Raw genomic sequence first — 19189 nt, forward strand, 5'->3', positions numbered from 1 at the left:
ACAAGAAACAGGGAGGGGGGGTGGAGCACTAACTGCAGAGATTCAGAGACACAATATTTACTGAATCCAAGAAGCACAATATTTACTCACTCAAATCTTAAATAAGTGCAGAAAGTATACTTAAATCAGTTTGTGTCCAGTTGATATATGCAGACAAGTCTCAGTAGCCAGCAACTCTATTTAAAATGATTACTAGAAATGTAACCAACACAGATTTTAATGCTAGCAGAAACCCCCAAGCTAATTAACACTAACAAAGGAATTTCAAGCAGTCTAACAACTTTCAGTGAGCTCAGATGGCTAACTGCAGAGATTCAGAGGCACAATATTTACTGAATCCAAGACACACAATATTTACTCACTCAAATCTTAAATAAGTGCAGAAAATATACTTAAACAAATGAATGTCCCCTCTCTCAATGGTTTCCAGGCCAACTAAATTAAGAACTATGAATGCCTTTGTACATGCGCCTTTATCAGAAAATGCAGCCTGAATGAAAATATTCTTGCTCAAACTTCGCAAATTCTCAGTAATATTATCAAACACTAGCTGTTCAGGTCTGCGAAATCCCTCTGCCATAACAAAATACGTTTAAATATAAGCATAGACCAGCTACTTGTAATTATACTCAAATGCACAACCATCTCTCTGAAAAGACAAAACCATCCATTACCAAGGAATCACAGCTGCGGTTGGACTAAAATCACCAGTTTATTGCATGAACGATTAATCGCTTTTATCAATATTAACCAAGACTTCTTCAGTCTCTCTGAAGAGGCTTTAATTTAATATTGCAAACACTGAACACTCTGGACACTTCAGATACTTCAAAAAGTTTCAGTTAATGTGAAAATGTAGTACATTGTGAAAAAATTTGGTCATTTTAGCCTTTTTGTACATTTCAACATTTCGGAAAATTCTAACACTTGTATTTATTTGGAATACTTTTATCAGTATGTCATAATTTCGGACTTTTTGTTTATCTCTGTAATTATTTTGAAAGTTTTGAATGCTTCTCCACACATTCGGCAACTGAAAAATCATTTAAACGAGTTTAAGTACCTTTGAATAACCGCTGACTTGTTCGCAAGTTGGCTCCTGTATATTCCTCCACTTCTAACTGCGTGCCTTATGGTTTGCGAGTTGCTTCAAATTTGGATCCCATTCTGACACCATATCACACGTCAAGTGTATTCAAATGAGATACTGAGGTGCTATGATGGGTTAAAGTTGTTTATTGTACATAAACACATTAAGAGCTGTAACTGGAACATATATTTAAGCTAAATGACTGACTCATTACTTCAAACACACTTACATGTGCATCTCCATTCATGCCTGCATTCACTCTGGCTGAGTATACAAAATGGCACTGATCCTGCACGTGCTCAGTAACTTATATGCACATGCTATCTAGCTACAGTGGCTGACTAGGTACGATACACACACAATGATCTACACACCCCACCAAAACGAGGAGCCATGGAGAGTGACAGAGGTCAGTACACCTGACCCAGGTGGACTGGTCAACACCACTAGTGTTAGTGTTGTTTGACTCCTAAACCCCACAAGTGATTAAAGATAAATGGCAACCTCATCATAGAAAGCTACTAAGCATGCAGTCCAGAGGACCAGTTAGGAGCCAAGCACAATTACCCCACTGTCAGGTTAAGTGACCTGTTCACAGTCGCACATTAGGCAAATGGAGGGTGACTAAATTAAACACTGGACTACAGGAAGCAACTCATTAACAGCTCCCAGCTGTAATCCTCTGCACTATCTGACAGATGACAATTTAGGACCAGACAATCATCAGGACCAAACATGTCAAGCTTGACTCAGACACCTAAATATCAACCACAAGGTCAGAGGCTGACAGTGCTTTCAAGGCAAGGGCATAACACCTCCTAACAGTACTAATGGCTTTATCAGTACTGAGGACATTGACCCCATGGTTAGGAATTTCCCACTGAGGCCGAGTCAGCTGATATCAGTTCATGTGGCTGCAGCTGAAAACTTAGCCTCAACTTCACTAGAGGCTAGAAAAGGGCTGCTGAAAAGGATGATGCCACTTTAAGGCTTTGAAAGATCAAAAAGCCTAGACCCGAACTGGAAAAGATTGGGAGGTCTTGGGTGAATACCTGCTGCACAAAAATGCAGGAAAAAAGCTATCCATTTACATCTGCCACTACCTTGAGATCAAGATCCAAAACATAAAATGGAAGTGGACTGACCTAAAAGAAGACCTATAAGAAGATAATCTGCAATTCAGTTATCAGAAAGGGATGAAACACCGGGTCTACTTTAGATAAACAAAAATACAATATCTTGAAGAATAATCATAACATCGGAAGTGGTATTTTGGGATTGCAGTACAGTGAAGAGTGGGACACTTGCCCTTTCCTCACTGTAGTGTGACCTTGGAGTAGGAATATATATTTAGCAGGGGGGAGCGGAGCCCCCACAATACAAATTTCAATGTTATGATTATTTGCTCATATGATCATTCGAGAGATTGCGTTTTCGTTTATCTGACAGACCCAAAACACCCTCTCTCTTACACTTGGCAGGAGAATGCTTAAAAACAGCTGAAAAGTCATTCTAGACACTGGGATGGGATGAGTCTATTCCTCTACACCATATCCGATTACCTCTTGGCCGAGAGCAATATGACCTGTAGAAAGAAACTGAGCTGTCAGATGCTCTCTCTTCCCTCTCTTTTCCTTCTTGTTTATCATTGCTTCTAAGTTCTTCCCTCAATTTCTCATAAGCAAAGTCTGACCTGGAGTTGAAAAAGTGATGACATTTTGTCTTTATATGGGCTGGGGTCTACCAGCAACCCTGATGGGGGTCAAGCTCAAGGTAATGCTTGAGACCAGCACTTGAGTGGAAGTGTCTGGAGTATTCCCTCTTTACAATTAGCCAAAAAGAGCCTCATTTTCCTGTCTTTAATAGCACTGTTGCTAAATGACTTACAAATGTTGCAATTCTCTTCAAAATGCTCTTCTACTAGGCAAACAGCACAAATAGTGCCTGTCCTGCAGGAATTTTATTTTTACACTTGCATTTCATAATAAAAAACTACATTTTGCCTTTTGGCTATCTATTCTCAACTCTGAAATGGAAAATAATTCTTTATAAACCAGTAAAAAGCAGAATACCCACTAATACTCCATCTGCAAATGGCCAGAAAAAGCAAACTGCCACAAAACAGTCACAAAATGCCAAGAATAAATCAGAGCCTAAAACCTCTAGAAGTTTCCAAAGATGGTTAAAACTAAAACCTTATAAAATGTAACTGAATAATAAGCTGTGATTGATTTAGGGGTGTCCTCTTTCCCCTTTCTCAGTTTTCCATTTAGAGCCATTGACAAAGAAAATAAGGGACTTGGAAATTTAAGGATATAATTAGAATGGTAATCAAGAAAAGTTGGCTTTATTTGCAGATAGCATTATTTTGTACTTAATAAATCCAGGAAAGGACATCTCAAAGTTGTGGAACATTTTGAGACAGTTTCAGGTATTTTCAGGATATAAAATTAATGAAGATAATTTACAGCTGTAGCCTTTGTTTTATGTACCCACTCATGAATTGGTTCAGCAATACCCATGTTTATGAGGACAAGATCAGATAAAAATATTTAGGTGTACGGTTTAAAATGGCGTCTGTTATGGCAGCTAAGGAACTGTGGGAAGAGACTACACAAAAGATATTACAAAAACTGAGAAACCGGAAGCTCTTATTTATGGATAGTAAGACACCGGTAGCAAAAAAAAAATTAATCTCTATTTTTAGACATAGATCAGGCATATTTTATCGTTCAGATGAGAAGCTGTGGACAATAATAATAGAGTTGATCTGGGAGGGAAAGAGGGGAACAGTTAACTGGGATAAGTTGTTCCTCCCAAAATAACAAGGTGGTTTAGAATTACCTGATTTGAAAGGATATTTTAGTGCTACACAGTTAAAGCATACATACATAACACAAGTAGAACGGGATGATAAAGCAGGGGTGGTGGTTGGGGTGGTTGGGGAGTTAAAGAAATAAAGTGATAGTGGGATTCTGGATGCAGAATCTGTCATTTATTTTTTTTATTTTCAATAAAAAAACAGAAATACAATCAGCTGCAAAAGAAAATACAAGCATGCAATACATTTCTATTAATATCAAACAAATATTAGGTCAATTTCAAACCTACATACATACATAGCAATTATGTTAAGACAAATCGGCTAGTTACTATAATTTTTCAATAACTGACAAACTTTTGCTTAAAGTCTTTATATTCTGCTTAGATCTCATAGAAGAAATTGTAATTTTTGTTTGACACACATTAGTGGCTAACTTTATAAATCTCCATTTTCTCACTACAGCTAATAAAGTTCATGCTAACAAAAATCATCTGGATTAATCCAATCTGAAACTGTAGCACTGATTAATATTAAGGATTCTGAAAATACACATCTATCAGACCATAAAGCTTTAAAAAAAATCCCACAAGCAATACAAATATTTCTTATTTTTTTATCATAACTATAGAATATATAGCACCTGATCTACCTTTAGTGTTACTAGAAAGCTTGGTAACAACAAATGTTTTTTTTTTAACTGGATTTTAATTGAAAGCTATCCATTGATTTTTAGATTTTTTTATTGATTATTAATGGTAATGGAGACATAACACCATCTCTTTCGAAACTAATTAGATTTAGAAATTAAAATCAATGATAAATATTAGGATCAACTTTTAAGAAATAATTTTGAACACAATAATTATTTTCCTAAGGAATTTAAGTTTGAGTCTTGCATCTTCAAGAATGTAATGGAAGATACTTACTTGAAAGTATCTTCATAGAATCTTTATTACATGGCATAAAAGTAAAATGTTTAACAAAAATGACCTTCCATGTTGTAGTTGTAAAAAGCAATGGATGCAGATTCTTAAGGAGAACTACCACCATACAGAATATTATATCCATAAAGTTGCATAAAGTATTATAATAACTAAGCTAACACTGGAATAAAGAAAGAAGAATTTCCAAAATAGATGACTGCAAGTAGGGGGTACAGAAAACAAGACGACTGGGCTGGATTTTACTGGAGAAAATTGGCAAAGGAATCAAGGTATTGGGAGTATATGACTAGAGAAGGAGAGGTAACAGAGTGGGACGAGGCCAAGAAGTTTGAACTGCAGGTAACAGGCTGTCATCCTTACCAGGGATTGACATCTGAGTATCAAGGCAAAGAGAAAGGGATACAGGAGTCCTAAGTGAAAGACATGTTCTGATAAAGTTTTTAGTTGAATCTAGAACAGAAGCTGCTGTTAAAAAGGGATAATTAGTAAGACATATAAAATACTGCATGCTAACTATAAGAATAAATCAGAGGAGGTTAGAAAAGATTGGGAAGAGACTGGAAAAACAATTTAGAAGGGAACAATGGGAGGACATATGCATGGCTCCCAAGTATGCAAGAAAGTCCAGAAGGCTTAGGAATTTTGCTTGTGTTTACAGAGGTACTTGTAAACCCCACACAGACTTCAAAGAATTTTTCCTCAGGTAGACAGCACCAAATGTGGTGTTGTGATGGGAAGGAAAGAGGTAAGCTGGAACATGCTTTTTATGACTGCAATGAAATGGCAGATTTTAAAATTTCCCTAAATAGTTGCGAGAAATTTTGGGATTAACACATGACTGTAACCAAGGAAATGATTACTTTGAGCTTTGACACAGGATCTGACTTGACTAGAACATATTAAGTTTAATTATGCTGGCTACCAAAAATAAAATAACTAGAAAAAGGAAATCAAACTCTAAACCAACTGTATTTGAAGTACTGATTATTATAAAAGAGAGAAAAAAACCTGAAGAGGGATATTTAGAAAATGGAAGGAACAAATTGCATAGAAATAAATGGAAGTTGCAGGAACAATACATGCAGAATAATGTTCAGGAGGAGGAGTGACGTTTAAGGGAAGGCAAGAATTCAACAATTTAGGTAATGATGGACTGATGATAATTACAAAGAAAAGATAAGGGATGTAGAATATATGCAAATGGAAAAATGTTAACAGGGTTTGTTTTATTTTCTGTTAATGTATGTTTGCCTGTGTCTTAAGTGATAATTTAAGAAAGGTATTAAAAAGGGACATTATTACCTGGTGTCACTTATGGCACAAAGTCAAAGGAAGTAATGAAGTCAATGAGGTAGATCTAGACACTGAAAATGTCCTCAGCAGGAACAAAGTCCTCAGGCCTCATGATAATGGAAGAAAGGCTGAAGCAGACCTTTGGATTTTTTAGAAGACAAAATGCAGTGGCAACCAGAAGTCCTTACTTTAGATGAAGCCTACTGCATGAACAAGTCCCTCTTCCCGAAAGGAAAGAGACTTAACCTGACCATGTTACTACACTGCACCAGCATTAGCACCCCCCTCCCCACCCAAAGTTTCAGTCTCCTTTTACTTTCTTAGCTTGACTGGACCAAAGAATTCTCTTTTAGCACCCATTCCGAATCAATTTTATAGAACACAGTTCTGTAGCAACATGGTATGCCTTATCAGGGTGCCAGGATTAAAAGTCTGTGCAATAAGCAAATCCTCTTTATACTCTAATATTTAGGCCACAACTACATTAGCAGGCACTACCTTTTGGAATGCTAAACATTTCATCCTGGATAAAGATTCCTGCAGTATAGACAAATGCTATAAGGATTTGATGCAAAGGCCACTGCTAAGTAATATTGAACAAATATTACAGAGACTTCCTAGTGGAGAACAAGGGAATCTACAAATGGATATTTATTCTTAATTATAAAGAGAAGCAAAAGCTTGAAGTAAGTTGTCTAGGAACATACCTGCTGACATCAGACTGTGGGTGCAACCAAAAACATCCTTAGGAAATTGACAACAAAAATACCACCATATCAATAATATGATGGGATTAATTCCTTCTTTCCATAAAACAAGTCTTAGCATTACATAACAAAAATCCTATGGAGTGGGGAAATATATTTAGTATGGAGTGCACTTGCGCAACAGCAGGATAAATACGGATGCTGGAGGTCAGACTCAGCAGTACAGTAGGTCAGCACACCATGCCTGGAAAACAGATGGTAAAAAAAAAAATGTATGTGGACCCTTTGTGTGCACTTCTCTCTAGTCTTTATTCACATACCAGATATTGTGTCAGCTTATATCTGCCTCCCTCAATTTACTAGCAACTCACACATTTTAGAGATGAAATGAGTGAAGCCATGTTGACACATGCAGAAACTATTAGCAAAATATTAGTTTTATTCTTAGGGAAGAACCAGATTCAAACATTACAGTCAGATAGATAAAACCCAGGCACTACGTTTGACAAAGTGTTCCAAGCTTTCCTTGGCAGTACAAAGCAGTTTTACTTTGTTTCATCCTCCTCCGTACGTCAACAGCCCTTGTAGTGATGAAGCATCTTTCTGAAGTGGTTTACACTTTCCTGCATGTTTACATCTGCAAATTAATACCAGTAAGATTTCCTTGGTCTCCTGGTTTCCACAATGCCCATCTTCTCTATTACATCTTCCTCAAAAGGTTTCAGTACTGGGGTGTATGTCTTTTCCACTGCATCATCAACAGAAGTGTCCTTGGGACCATCTGAAACACAAGGAATTGACAAATGATTAAACAGACACAAATTAAAGTTTTTCAACCAGTATTTTACTAGGAGTACAGAGGCTAAAAAGAGTGATAACTACCTGAAGACAGGCAACAGATGGCTTACTTCAGGAAAACAGTGAAATTAATCAGTGTACGAACATCAGCCAAGAACTATAAATTTAAGTGCCAAGTACAATGCCATGTGAGTGGCATTTGCTGATGCTGAATGTTAGCAAATGTTTTCATGTTCATCATCAATATAAAGGAATTCGGAATAGTGGAATGTAAACTGTAACTGGGGTAAAGCTTTAGTATCAAGTGTTCTCTGTTGTTGCTTTTGGCCATGTTTCTTCTGTATTTTTTTTAACCATTAATCTGTGGAAGTCAGTAATCAAAAGATCTTTACTATTTCAAGAAAAGTGTGACCAAAATTTGTGGCGGGCCATCTTCTAGGGCATGACACGCACACGCTCATGACACGTACAGATGTCTCACCCACAAACAGTTCATGTCACAGCAGTCACGAAGATTGGAGTCAGATGAATGGAAGCCAATACATGATATTCCTCTTCCACCTAGTGTTAAGTCAGTGTTAAGTCACTTTAACAAAATCTTATTTTAACAAATGATACCTAAACTACTGCTGCGTTATTCAAAGAAATCCCACATTGTTTCTCTTTAATTTTGTGAAACACTGGCAAAAGTGAATCGTATACAGGTAACAGTCCCATTTTACTCATTAGAAAGCAGTAAACAAAACAGAAATGTCTAACACTAGAAAAAAATACCAAGATAGATCTTAGTACAGTATGAAATACTTGTAATACAATGCTAAATAAAAGACAGTCACTTTTTTGTCTAGTTTTATTACTTGACTACCAAGGTAGCTTTACTTCTGTCTATTAACATGTGCCACACTTGAGGACCATACAATTGTTCACCCTTAAAAACACATGAAACACCATTTACTGCACTGTCTTAAAGGAGTACCGCACCCACAGACTCAAAAAACATGTTTAAAACATCATGGCATGATGTTTCCTATACTTTAACAGCACTCTGGGATTATTTACAGGATTTTAAATATTTTTATATGTAATTCCAGACTCTGACCACCTGGAGGCTGGCATATTGACGTGGTTTGGATAAATCAGGTTGCCATCCAGTATCCCAGAAATCATTGTTTGGCTCAAAAATCTTACATCATGCAGGCCTCCATTTGCCTAAAGTTCCTGTCATTTCATAGATGTTGCATGCGTACAAAGTACTGAGTAAAATAGAACAGTGTAAGTAACATTCCCTGCTGCTGAATGACTACTTAAAAGAGAAACAGTGCAAATGCCACAGAACACACTCAAAGTGCTGTTTACTGCTGCCCTTTTTTCTAATTTAGTTTAAATGGCACTAATTTGTGAGACAATGAATTCCAGTCCATTTACTACTCCCCTCCCCCATAACACTTAGCTTCCCTAGCTGTCAAAGTCCTGAGGGTAATTTGACCTGGTAATTCCATTGATTGGCAGATTGCTTGACTCATGTAATTTAATCTTTGCTCTAGCATTTCCTTTGTTAGAGGGGACACTTTTTTGCTGCACTATAACCATGGCCTTACTTGACTGCAATCACATCCAGTAAGGTCTTGCACCAAGGAGCTAAATAATAAAACATTTATACTATTAACCAGTTTAGATCTTTATTAATTTAAGTGTTAAGGTATCACTTCATGCTTCCACCTTGTTAAAATTAAGATTTACATGTGCAAAGTGTGTTGGTATGCAGTGTTTGCCTTCATATGTTTTTACTCCACTGGTTGGTTTGCAAAAAAAAAAAAAAAAAAAACTTTTGCAGTGTCCCTGGATTTGTCTTTGTACATACAAACCACATTGCTATATTTTCCCTTCCTTTTCTTGTGTCCAGAAGTCACTTGTAACAAAGTAAATTTTTTATTGATTTTTTAAATAAAGGACATCAAGGTTAACTTACCTTGAATCAGATAATGGATGCCACTGCAAAGAATCACTGTTGAAATATTTGTGCATGGACAAAATCCCTTACTAAATCTATTTGCCAGCCTCCTGTTCAATTGGTGCTATGGCTTTAATATACTGGTGTGTTTGCTCATGCCTTCCAAATATCTCCACCATTACATACCAGTTTTGCAGTGTAGTAACCACCCGACATGCCCATACACCTTTAGCCATCAATATGGAGCTGCTACTGTTCATGTGAGTATGTAAATTCATTTTCAGACTTAAGGTGTGGAAGCTGCACTGAATAATTCTAGGTGCTTGTTCAGGTTTCACATGGTGCTTGCTTAGAGCTACTCTCATGTTAAGCCACTATGAATATGTTGCACTGCCACCTCTGATACCAGGGTAATGGTTTAATCTTTCTATTCCCGCACTGCACACTAGCAGTATCTGGTGCAAATACAACAGAGAAGTATGCAAGCAATACACCACCTAAGCATCATTTACCGTGCAGAATGTACAAGTATGCATACCAAATTTCTGTGTTTCCAAACATCGGTGTTACTGCACTACTACTGAATAAAATGAACAGCAATCAGGCTGGGGGAAGGACAAGGGAGCCATGACATCACAAAATGGGTGGGTCTTATTATTTTAATTAGAATCAGATGACTGCTGTTGTGATGTCACTTCGGGGGAGGGAACTGATAAAAAAAAAAAAAGTACCTGCACTGCCTGGCCTCGATGATGTCAGTAATTGGGTGACTCCAGCAAGCTTTATTCAAATGTGAGAGAATCATTTTGTAAGTGAAACCATCACAGTATGAAAAGGTAGGCTTCTGTTACAGAAGTAAGGGGAATTATAAAAATTGTAAATGCTTTATTGTTGTTGCTTTACAGAGGACAATGTAAATAGGGAGGAAAAGGGCCGTGAAGTTGAGGAATACATTAGAGAAACCTGTTGTACTCCTTTAACTAGTATATAAACAGAACCTTTTCCTCTTGAAATAAAACATTTGCAAACATTACAGCTTTTGAAAAAGGATTCCATTTTTCCTTCCACCTAGGCACCAGACAATGTGTTGAGGGAATGCTTTAGGTTTGACGGGGAAACCCTATAACTCATGCCAAGTGATCCTAAGCACAGAAAATAGGAAATCTCAAAACTATAAACATAGTGGACAAATGTGATAAATTTAATATGCAAAAGCAATATGAAATTCCACTGTGTGAATCTTGGTGAGATACTATCACTACATGAATATGCACACGTATTGCATATATGCACCATGGTACTATCTGACTGCATCACATAGCCCTGTAAAAACAGCATCAGCTTAGATGGCTACAAAGTACCTTTCTGAAAACAAGGGCAGCTCCAGTGTAATACTGCTGCAAAGAGATAATCACACACACTGGAAGAATTACTGCACCATCTTTATAATGAATGTGGTATATGCTGATAAATACTACTGCAATCAAAGTGTTTTCAATGTGCCAGCAGAGCTGTAAGCAGCTAGAAACAGAGCTCTAGTTTGTGAACAAGTTTAAATTAGTAAGACTGCAAACTACCATAAATTCATAACAGAATCTGGTAGCGGAAGTGTCTGTGGCATCCAGAGAGTCAACAAGGAAAAGAAAGTGAATTAAAAGGGTGAGCAACTCAAAATTCAAGACACTGAAATCAGTATGGTAAGGCCGAGCTGGAAAAAACAGATGACAACTGCAGCTAAAGGAAAAAAGTTCTCCAGTCACCCTATTAGAAAAGATTGACCAAATGCATTCTGAGATTTTTCCAGGTATGTGGGTCTCTACTGGAAGCAGAAGACAACTTGATATGTAAACTGCTAAAAAAGATGAAAGAAAAAAAATGACAGAGCAGTAACTCAAATATGAAAAATGACAAACTAGCTGAACTCGAGGACTGGTTGTGCAGAGATAAAGAATAGTTGTGTAAAATCTTAACATACCCACAGATGTCCTTCTCTTTTATGTTGCAGTATTCTTTACATGAGGGAATCCTCCACCATGGGTGGTCAGACGTCCAGCCAGTATACAAGAGCTTTTAAGTACTGCTAGTACATGACACATCGTATGAATGGCTTAGGAGTAGGTCGGCCATAAAAGTGACACCCGCAATTACAATCCTCAGAACTGAATGCCCCAGGAGGAACGTCAACCAAAGGAAACAAGAAGGTTATCAGACATCCAGAACAAAAGCAAGCACTGGGAGAAGCAGGGAGGATACAAAAATGCAACATAAAAGAGAAGGACATCTATGGTTATGGCAAGAGTTTACACAACTATTTTAAGCCCATCTATTCTAATGTTGCAGTATTCTTAACATGAGGGAGAGTACCAAAGTTTAGGAGGAAAACTGGGAGGAGGAAGGGCCAGAAGAGCTCTCTAGAAAGCCATGAAGAATGGCTCTAGCAAAACCAGCTCTAGATCTGGACATGCCATCTAATTTGTAATGTTTGGTGTATGTGCAGAAGTCCAAGTAGCTGCGTCTGCAATGGAATTAATATCCAAACCCTTAAAGAAAGCACCTAAAGAAGCCACAGCCCTAGCAGAATAAGCCTCAACACACAAAAAAGAGGCTCTTCCCATGGAAAACATAACAAAAGGAAATAGCCTTCGACATTCAAGAGGAAAGAGTCTGCTTGGAAACGAGCAATCCCAGAGCTCTGGGATGTCTATGCACATCCAATGTGTTTAAAATCCTTTCACTAGAGGATTGTAGAGAAGGAAAAAAAGTGGGCAAATGAATAGATTGGTTAAGAGACAACTCATTCACAACCTTGGGTATAAAGGAAGGGTTAGTACGCAAAGAGACCCTGTCCCTTTGGAAAATCAGACAAGGTGAGGAAGCCCTTAAGGCTTGAAGCTCGGATAGCCTTATAGCAGAAGTCAAAGCTAGTAACAGAACAGTACAGTGTTGCAAGAAAGCTGTAGCTGCAGGCTCAAATGGAGCCACAGTCAGCTTCTCCAAATCCCAAGAAGGAAGAACAGGTTTCCAAGGAGGTCTAATGTGAAGGATGGCAGTCTAACCTCTAACCTAGAAGGCAAAGGGAGAGACAAAGGCAGAAATGGCTGACAAATGAACTTTCACAGAGGAGTAAGCCAAACCATCACTGAGCAAATCACGCGAGTATGAAAGAACCAATGAACATCCAAACAGTAGATCCAGGTTGTGTGAATGACACCAAGTAGAAAACTTCTTCCATTTAGATTAGGATTTCCTAGTATTGGGTTTTCTGGCCTCCTGTAGTACCCGAAGAACGTCTTCAGAAAAAAGTGTCTGAAAGGATCAGAACCATCACCCACAGAGTGAAACACAGGGTTGACAGATGTGGATGGATAACAGATCCCATGTCCTGTGTGAAAAGGTCCACTCTGTGAGGTAACTTCTGATGACTGCCCTTGGCTAAATGCAGAAGAGGGAACCAATGCTGTATTGGCCAAAAGGGGGTCACCAGCAAGATTTTTTGTTTGTTCTGCTGACTCTTAAACAGCACTTTCTGAATGAGAGGAAAGGGGGAAATGCATAAAGAAAACACCCCCTCCAAGATACTGATACAGGATCCACCTTCTAAACCACAGGACCTGGAAACCAGAAGACCTGGGACTTTGGCACTAAAAAGAGGAGGTTGTCTGTTCAGAGAAGAGGCAAACATACCTACTGGAGGAGCACCCCCCACCAGTGAACAATATCCAGGAACACGTCCCTGTGAATCATCCATTTGTGTGATTCAGTCATGGACCTGGTCAGATTGTCTGCCACAGATTTCTGACTGGAGGAGATATAAACTGCCTGAAGAGTCACCTGGTACTCAACAGCCAGGTCCCAAGCCAAGAGAGTTAACGTGCACAGAATGTACAACTTCATTCCCTCCTCCCCAGTTTGTTTACATACCAGAGAAATGTGGTGTTGCCTGCAAACAGTTTTAGAGGTCCTGGATGGAAAAGAGTATGGAAAGCTTGAAGAGCTAGTATGACAGCTCTCATCTCTTTGATGATGATATGGTCCTACTTTTGAGGAAGGAGACCATAGACCCTGCACCTTCATGGAAGCAAAGGCAGCTACCCATCCTAGGTCAGAGGCATCTGTAAACAACTCTAGAGTGGGAGGAGGAGGATGATGCAAAGGAAGGCTTGGATTCAAGAAAATCTGTTGAATACATCAAAGGAGTTCCTTTTTGAGGCAAGGGAGAAGAGGAACCACAAAGTCCAGTGGATGTGTATGTTGCATCCAAACTGATTTCAGGTACCATTGAAACTTCCTCATGTGCAGTTTGGCCACAGGTAGCACAGGAATGGTGGATGCCATGAAATCCAAAAACCTGAGAAACTCCCCAGCTGTAACAGAAGGAAGAGGGAAAAGACTTTGGAAATGGGAAATGAGAGAATGAACATTTGGATGAGGCAGAGATGTCTGTAACCTGCACCCAAGGAAGATGTGGACCCGTGAGAGGGAAAGAAAGGATTTTTGAAATTAACTGTGAACCCCAACATTTGCAGAAGAGAAATTGTGAATTGTAGATTTTGTTCTGGAGTCCCTGGACAAGGAGCTAGAAAAAGAAGATCATCCAGGTAAGGGTAAACCTGGAGACCCTGAAGTTTGCAGTAAGTAATGAAAGGAGTGAGGCAGTTTGTGAATATCCTTGTGGCACTAGAAAGACCAAAGGGCAAAGCTGAGAACTGAAAGTGCAAGGAAGCAATACATAAACATTTCCAGTAAAGGGAATGCATGTGGATGTGAAGATAAGCATCCTTGACATCCATACAGGCCATGTAAGCCTGAGGAAGAATAAGAGGAAAGAAGGTTTGCAACAACATGTGGAAGGCAGGAACTTTCAGAAAAGTATTGACATGAGAAAGATCCAGAATGGGGTCTCCATGGGCAGTCTTTCCTGGGTACAAGAAAAGTACAGTTGTGTACCTACCATAAATGTAGATGTTCAAGTGTATTCACTGTTGCAGTCATTACAATTGGGTTATCCTGCTGGCAGGCTACCCTCAGTCGGCCCGAATTCCAAAGTCTAGGTCCGGCGTCGGCTGCTGTCACCTCTTCCCTGACATTAGTGTGCCAGGGGAATAACAGATGCAGCTGACGCCATTTTCTTCAGTTTTTCTTGCCCCAGATGTCAGGTGCCCCTAAAAAGGTAGGCTAAATTATGCCAAAAACCATGCATACAGAAAAAACAACTTTTCCTTCATCTACAAGCAAATACACCACATAGGTTGTATAGAATAGAGAAGTAGAGATAAGTTCCAGCAAAGAAAAAAGGGGTATGGTGGGTGGGTAACCTGGACTGCAACAGTGAATACACTCGAACATCTACATTTATGGTAGGTACACAACTGTACTCTGTTCATCGTGTTTCACTGTTGCAGTCATTACAATTGGGTTGAATCCCTAAGCTAAGGTTGGGAGGCTGGTGCTAAATAAGATTAGGAGAGGCTATCAGGCCCTGCAGAACTGCAGTGGCAAAGCATGCCCTGGATTTTGAGTAGAGAGGTAAGTGGTAGTGTTTTGTAAATGTATGCACTGAACTCCAAGTTGCAGCCTCTAAGATGTCTTTGGTTGGTACTCCTCTCAGGAAGGCTGCTGAAGTGGCTGCTGCTCTGGCTGAATGTGGCCCAATACCCTTAGGCACTAATTTGCCATACTGAGAATAGCAGAAACAAATGCAGTGGCCTATCTACTTTGAAATAGTTTGTTTTGAGATACGCTTTCCTTGTGATCCTGCAGCATATGCCACTAGAAGCTGTTCAGTCTTTCTGAAAGCTTTGGTTCTGTCCAAGTAGAAGCGCAGCTGTCTGCGAATGCCCAAAGAATGCAGAAGTCTCTCACCCTTATTCTGTGGGTATGGGTAAAAGATAGGCAAATTAATTGTTTGGTTAAGGGCCACACTGGACACTACCTTAGGCATAAATGTAGGGTTTGTCCTCAGAGAAACCCTGTTATGATGGAAAATAATAAAAGGTTCCACAGCCATGCATGCCTGTAACTCTGAGACTCGTCTAGTGGAGGTTATTGCTGGGAGCAGAGTTGTTTTCCAGGATAAGAATTTTATATCAGCTGCAGAGGCTGGCTCAAACAGAGGCAGTGTGAGTTTTTCTAAGACATAGTTGAGGTCCCATGCGGGTATTGCGGCTCTCCTTGGAGGTCTTATGTTTTTGACCCCTCTGAGGTACTGCTTTAGTAATGGATGCGAAAAAATAGGTGGATTTGTATTGTAATGAGCTGAAATGGCAGAGGCATGAATTTTAATTGATGAAAAGGAAAGGCCTTTATCCAGCATCTCAGTTAAGTATTGCAAAATCTGAGGAATATTTGGAACAATTGTGTCAATGCCTTGTGCCTGATTCCAGGCACAGAATCTCTTCCATTTTTCTGCATAAGATTTTCTGGTGCTAGACCTCCTGGCCTCCAAAATAACATCCATCACTGCTTTTGAGAGAGGTGTGTCTTGAATGGCTACAGTATCCGCCATGCTGCCAGGTTTAAGGTTCTGAATTGGCTGTGCAGTATCTGACGGTCTTGTTGGGTCAATAAGTGAGGAATCTGAGGTAATGTCCAAGCTGGACTTTGAGACAAGCTCTTTAGGATTGGGTACCAGTGCTGGCGGGGCCAGTCTGGGGCAATCAGTATCATTTTTGGCTTTTCTAGTTTGACCTTGAGGAGTACCTTGGGAAGGAGAGGCAGAGGAAGAAAGGCATATACTGTTAGGTTTTTCCAGCTGAAAGATAGAGCATCCACTTTCCATGCTTGCTTGTGAGAGGTCTTTGTGCAGAATTTCTGTAGTTGGTAGCTGTGAGGAGAGGCAAATAGGTATATGTCCGGGCATCCCCAGTTCTTTGCTATCATACTGAATACTTGTGGATCCAATTTCCACTCATGGGGATCCATTAGGTTTCTGCTTAGTTCGTCTGCCAGAGTATTTATCCTTCCTGGCAGGAATTGTGCTTGCAGATGTACTTGATAAGTCAATGCTGTGTCCCACAAGTTCATGGCTAGTCTGCAGAGGGGGTAGGAATGTGTGCCCCCCTGCTTGTTTATGTACCACATGACTGTAGTATTGTCAGTCTTTATCAGTAGTTGTCCTGGATGAAGTAGATTCTTGAAAGCTGTCAGGGCATTCTGTACAGCTAGCATCTCTTTTTGATTAATATGTAGATGCATTTGACTTGTGGACCATGTGCCCTGAATGCATCTTCCTGCCATATGGGCCCCCCAGGCATAATCTGATGCATCTGTTGTCAATGTCTGCCTGGCTGTGGGTATGGTGAATGGCTGTCCCGTGTTGAGGTGACAGGCTTTTGCCCACCATTGAAACTCCTATTGCAGGCAGGGAATGAGGGTAATTATTGTTTCCAGGCTGTGGCAATGTTGAGTTCAAACACTTTTTAGATACCATTGAAGTTTCCTCATATGCAGTCTTGCATATGGAATTAGTAGAATGCAGGATGCCATGAAGCCCAAAGCCTGCAGAATTTTTCTTGCAGATTACTTATTTCAAAATGTTGGCAACAAAGTCCCAGTTGTCAGTTGTCTTTGTCTGGTGTGAGATAAGCCATCTGGGCAGTTGTATTTAAGCTTGCACCCAGGAATATTATCTCTTGAGAGGGTACAAGTTTTGATTTATTTTCGTTTACTGTGTACCCTAGACCTGTTGGTAACCTTTTTACAAACGCCAGACACTGTAGTAGAGTGTCCTTGTTCTCTGCTTGAATAAGGCAGTCGTCCCAAGTATGGATATATTTATATTCCTCTTTGGTCTGCAAAATGCAATCACTGGTGCCAGGCACTTTGTGAAGACCCTGGGCGCAGTAGATAAGCCAAGGGGCAGTGCAGAGAATTGGTAGTGCATTGAGCCAGCCATAAATCTGTGGTATCTTCTGCATGATCGTCTGATTGGGACATGCATGTATGCCTCTTTTAGGTCTAAAGTCACAAGCCAAGCCTTCTTGCCCAGCATGGGCAGAAGCTGCTGCAGAGTTAACATTTTGAATTTTGGAATATCCAGGAATGTGTTTAGGATAGACAGGTCCAGTATTGGTCTCCTGGCTTTGTCCTTTCTGGGTACCAAGAATAGCCTTGAGTAAAATCCTATTCCCTGCTCTTGCTGTGGCATTTGTTGAATGGCTTTCAGGTCCATGAGGGATAAAACTTGTTTTTGTGCCTCTGCCTATCGATTGCGTGGCAGGTTTGGCATACCGTTTGGCCTCGGCAGGGTGTGAAAGTGGAACCTGTAGCCTTGAGATACGATATTTAACACCCATTTGTCCTGGGTGATCCTGTGCCAATTTTGTGAGAAAAGTGCTAGTTTTCCCCCCAAAGGTGCAGTCAGAAGATAAGTGCTTGGTGTTGGTAGGGGAAAGTCATTGAGACCGTTTCCTGTATGGCTGTGATTTTTCCTCTCCACTTTTGGAGGTAGAAGTACCCATTGCTTAGGCCTGTATGAGCCTTGGGGCTGTGATCTGCCTCTGGGTCGTCTGTATCTGCCTCTTTGTGGCCTGTCTGACACTGGAAAGGACCAATTCTTTGCAGGTCAGTTCCTGCTAAATCGGGGAGGCTGTACCTGTAAGAAATCCTTCACTGTTTGCATAGATTTAGCTTTGTCCTCCATTTTCTTCAACACTTCTTCTGCTTTAACATCAAACAAGGTATCCTGTTGTAATGGAGCATCTAATTGTTTTGCTTTAACATGATCAGGCAGATTCTGCTCTTTTAACCAAGCATGCCTCCTAATGACAGAACCTGTAACTGCGGCCCTGCAAGAGGCCTCTAGAGAATCAAAACCACATTGCAAAGTATGCTTTCCCACTTGTTCAGCTGCATGCAATAAATCCTGCATTTCTTTGTTTTCTGCACATTCTGAATTTGTCAACATTTTCTGTTTAAGCAGTGACATAAGATATTGCTGATATTTAAGCATATGGAACTGACAATTTAAAGCTCTTACAGCCAAGGTAGCAGAAGTATAAATCTTTTTTCCCCATCTGTCCAGGGCCCTTGAATCCCTATCAGAGGGAATAGGGTTTTTTGCAGTGGAAGCCTTGACCCCCTTGGGACCCTGAGAAATAGTTTCTGGGTCAGCAGCAGGGCTTTTGTAACGAAATTTATGTGAATCCAGAACCCTGTAGCATCTGTCTGGCTTTACAGAAGCTAGTGGTAAAGAGTCAGGAAATAGACCGGACTCTGTAGAAACATCATCTACAATGTCTAAAACAGGAGGAATAGCAAGGGTTCTGTGCTGGGGTAATAAGTCTGAGCCTTTCTTGGATTCAGAGTAATCTTGGCTCTCCCAATGGAAATGCTCCCTCATAGTATGCAGGGTCTCCCCAAAAGAATAATCCTCAGGAGGCGAGGCTGAAGGGATGGATTCTTCAGCATCAGAATCCTCATAGGGAGGAAGGGAATATTCATGTTCAGAAGAGGAATCAGAGGAAATGGAAACCTGATCTGAAGATTCATATTCTATCTCTTGCCTATGTCTCATCAGGAGGGGGATGGGAACCCCTGATCAAAGTAATTAGGTCTTCAGCCATTTTAAGCATCTGTTTTTTA

General features: G+C 39.8%; 1 protein-coding gene across 3 annotated transcripts in view; it reads right to left on the reverse strand.

The window, feature by feature from the left end:
* Positions 1 to 7277: 7277 nt before the first annotated feature.
* Positions 7278 to 19189, reverse strand: part of MRPL24 (mitochondrial ribosomal protein L24) — a 307204-nt gene continuing 295292 nt past the window's right edge. For all 3 annotated transcript variants that reach the window (XM_044079808.1, XM_044079809.1, XM_044079810.1), the window contains exon 6: positions 7278 to 7639. In XM_044079808.1, the coding sequence (XP_043935743.1) occupies positions 7503 to 7639 (137 nt within the window). In that variant the 3' untranslated portion in view covers positions 7278 to 7502. The remainder of the gene's footprint in view (positions 7640 to 19189) is intronic.

The sequence above is a fragment of the Protopterus annectens genome, chromosome 8.part0 (assembly GCF_019279795.1).
Source record: "Protopterus annectens isolate FY-2018-M chromosome 8.part0, PAN1.0, whole genome shotgun sequence".
Classification (NCBI taxonomy): domain Eukaryota; kingdom Metazoa; phylum Chordata; order Ceratodontiformes; family Protopteridae; genus Protopterus; species Protopterus annectens.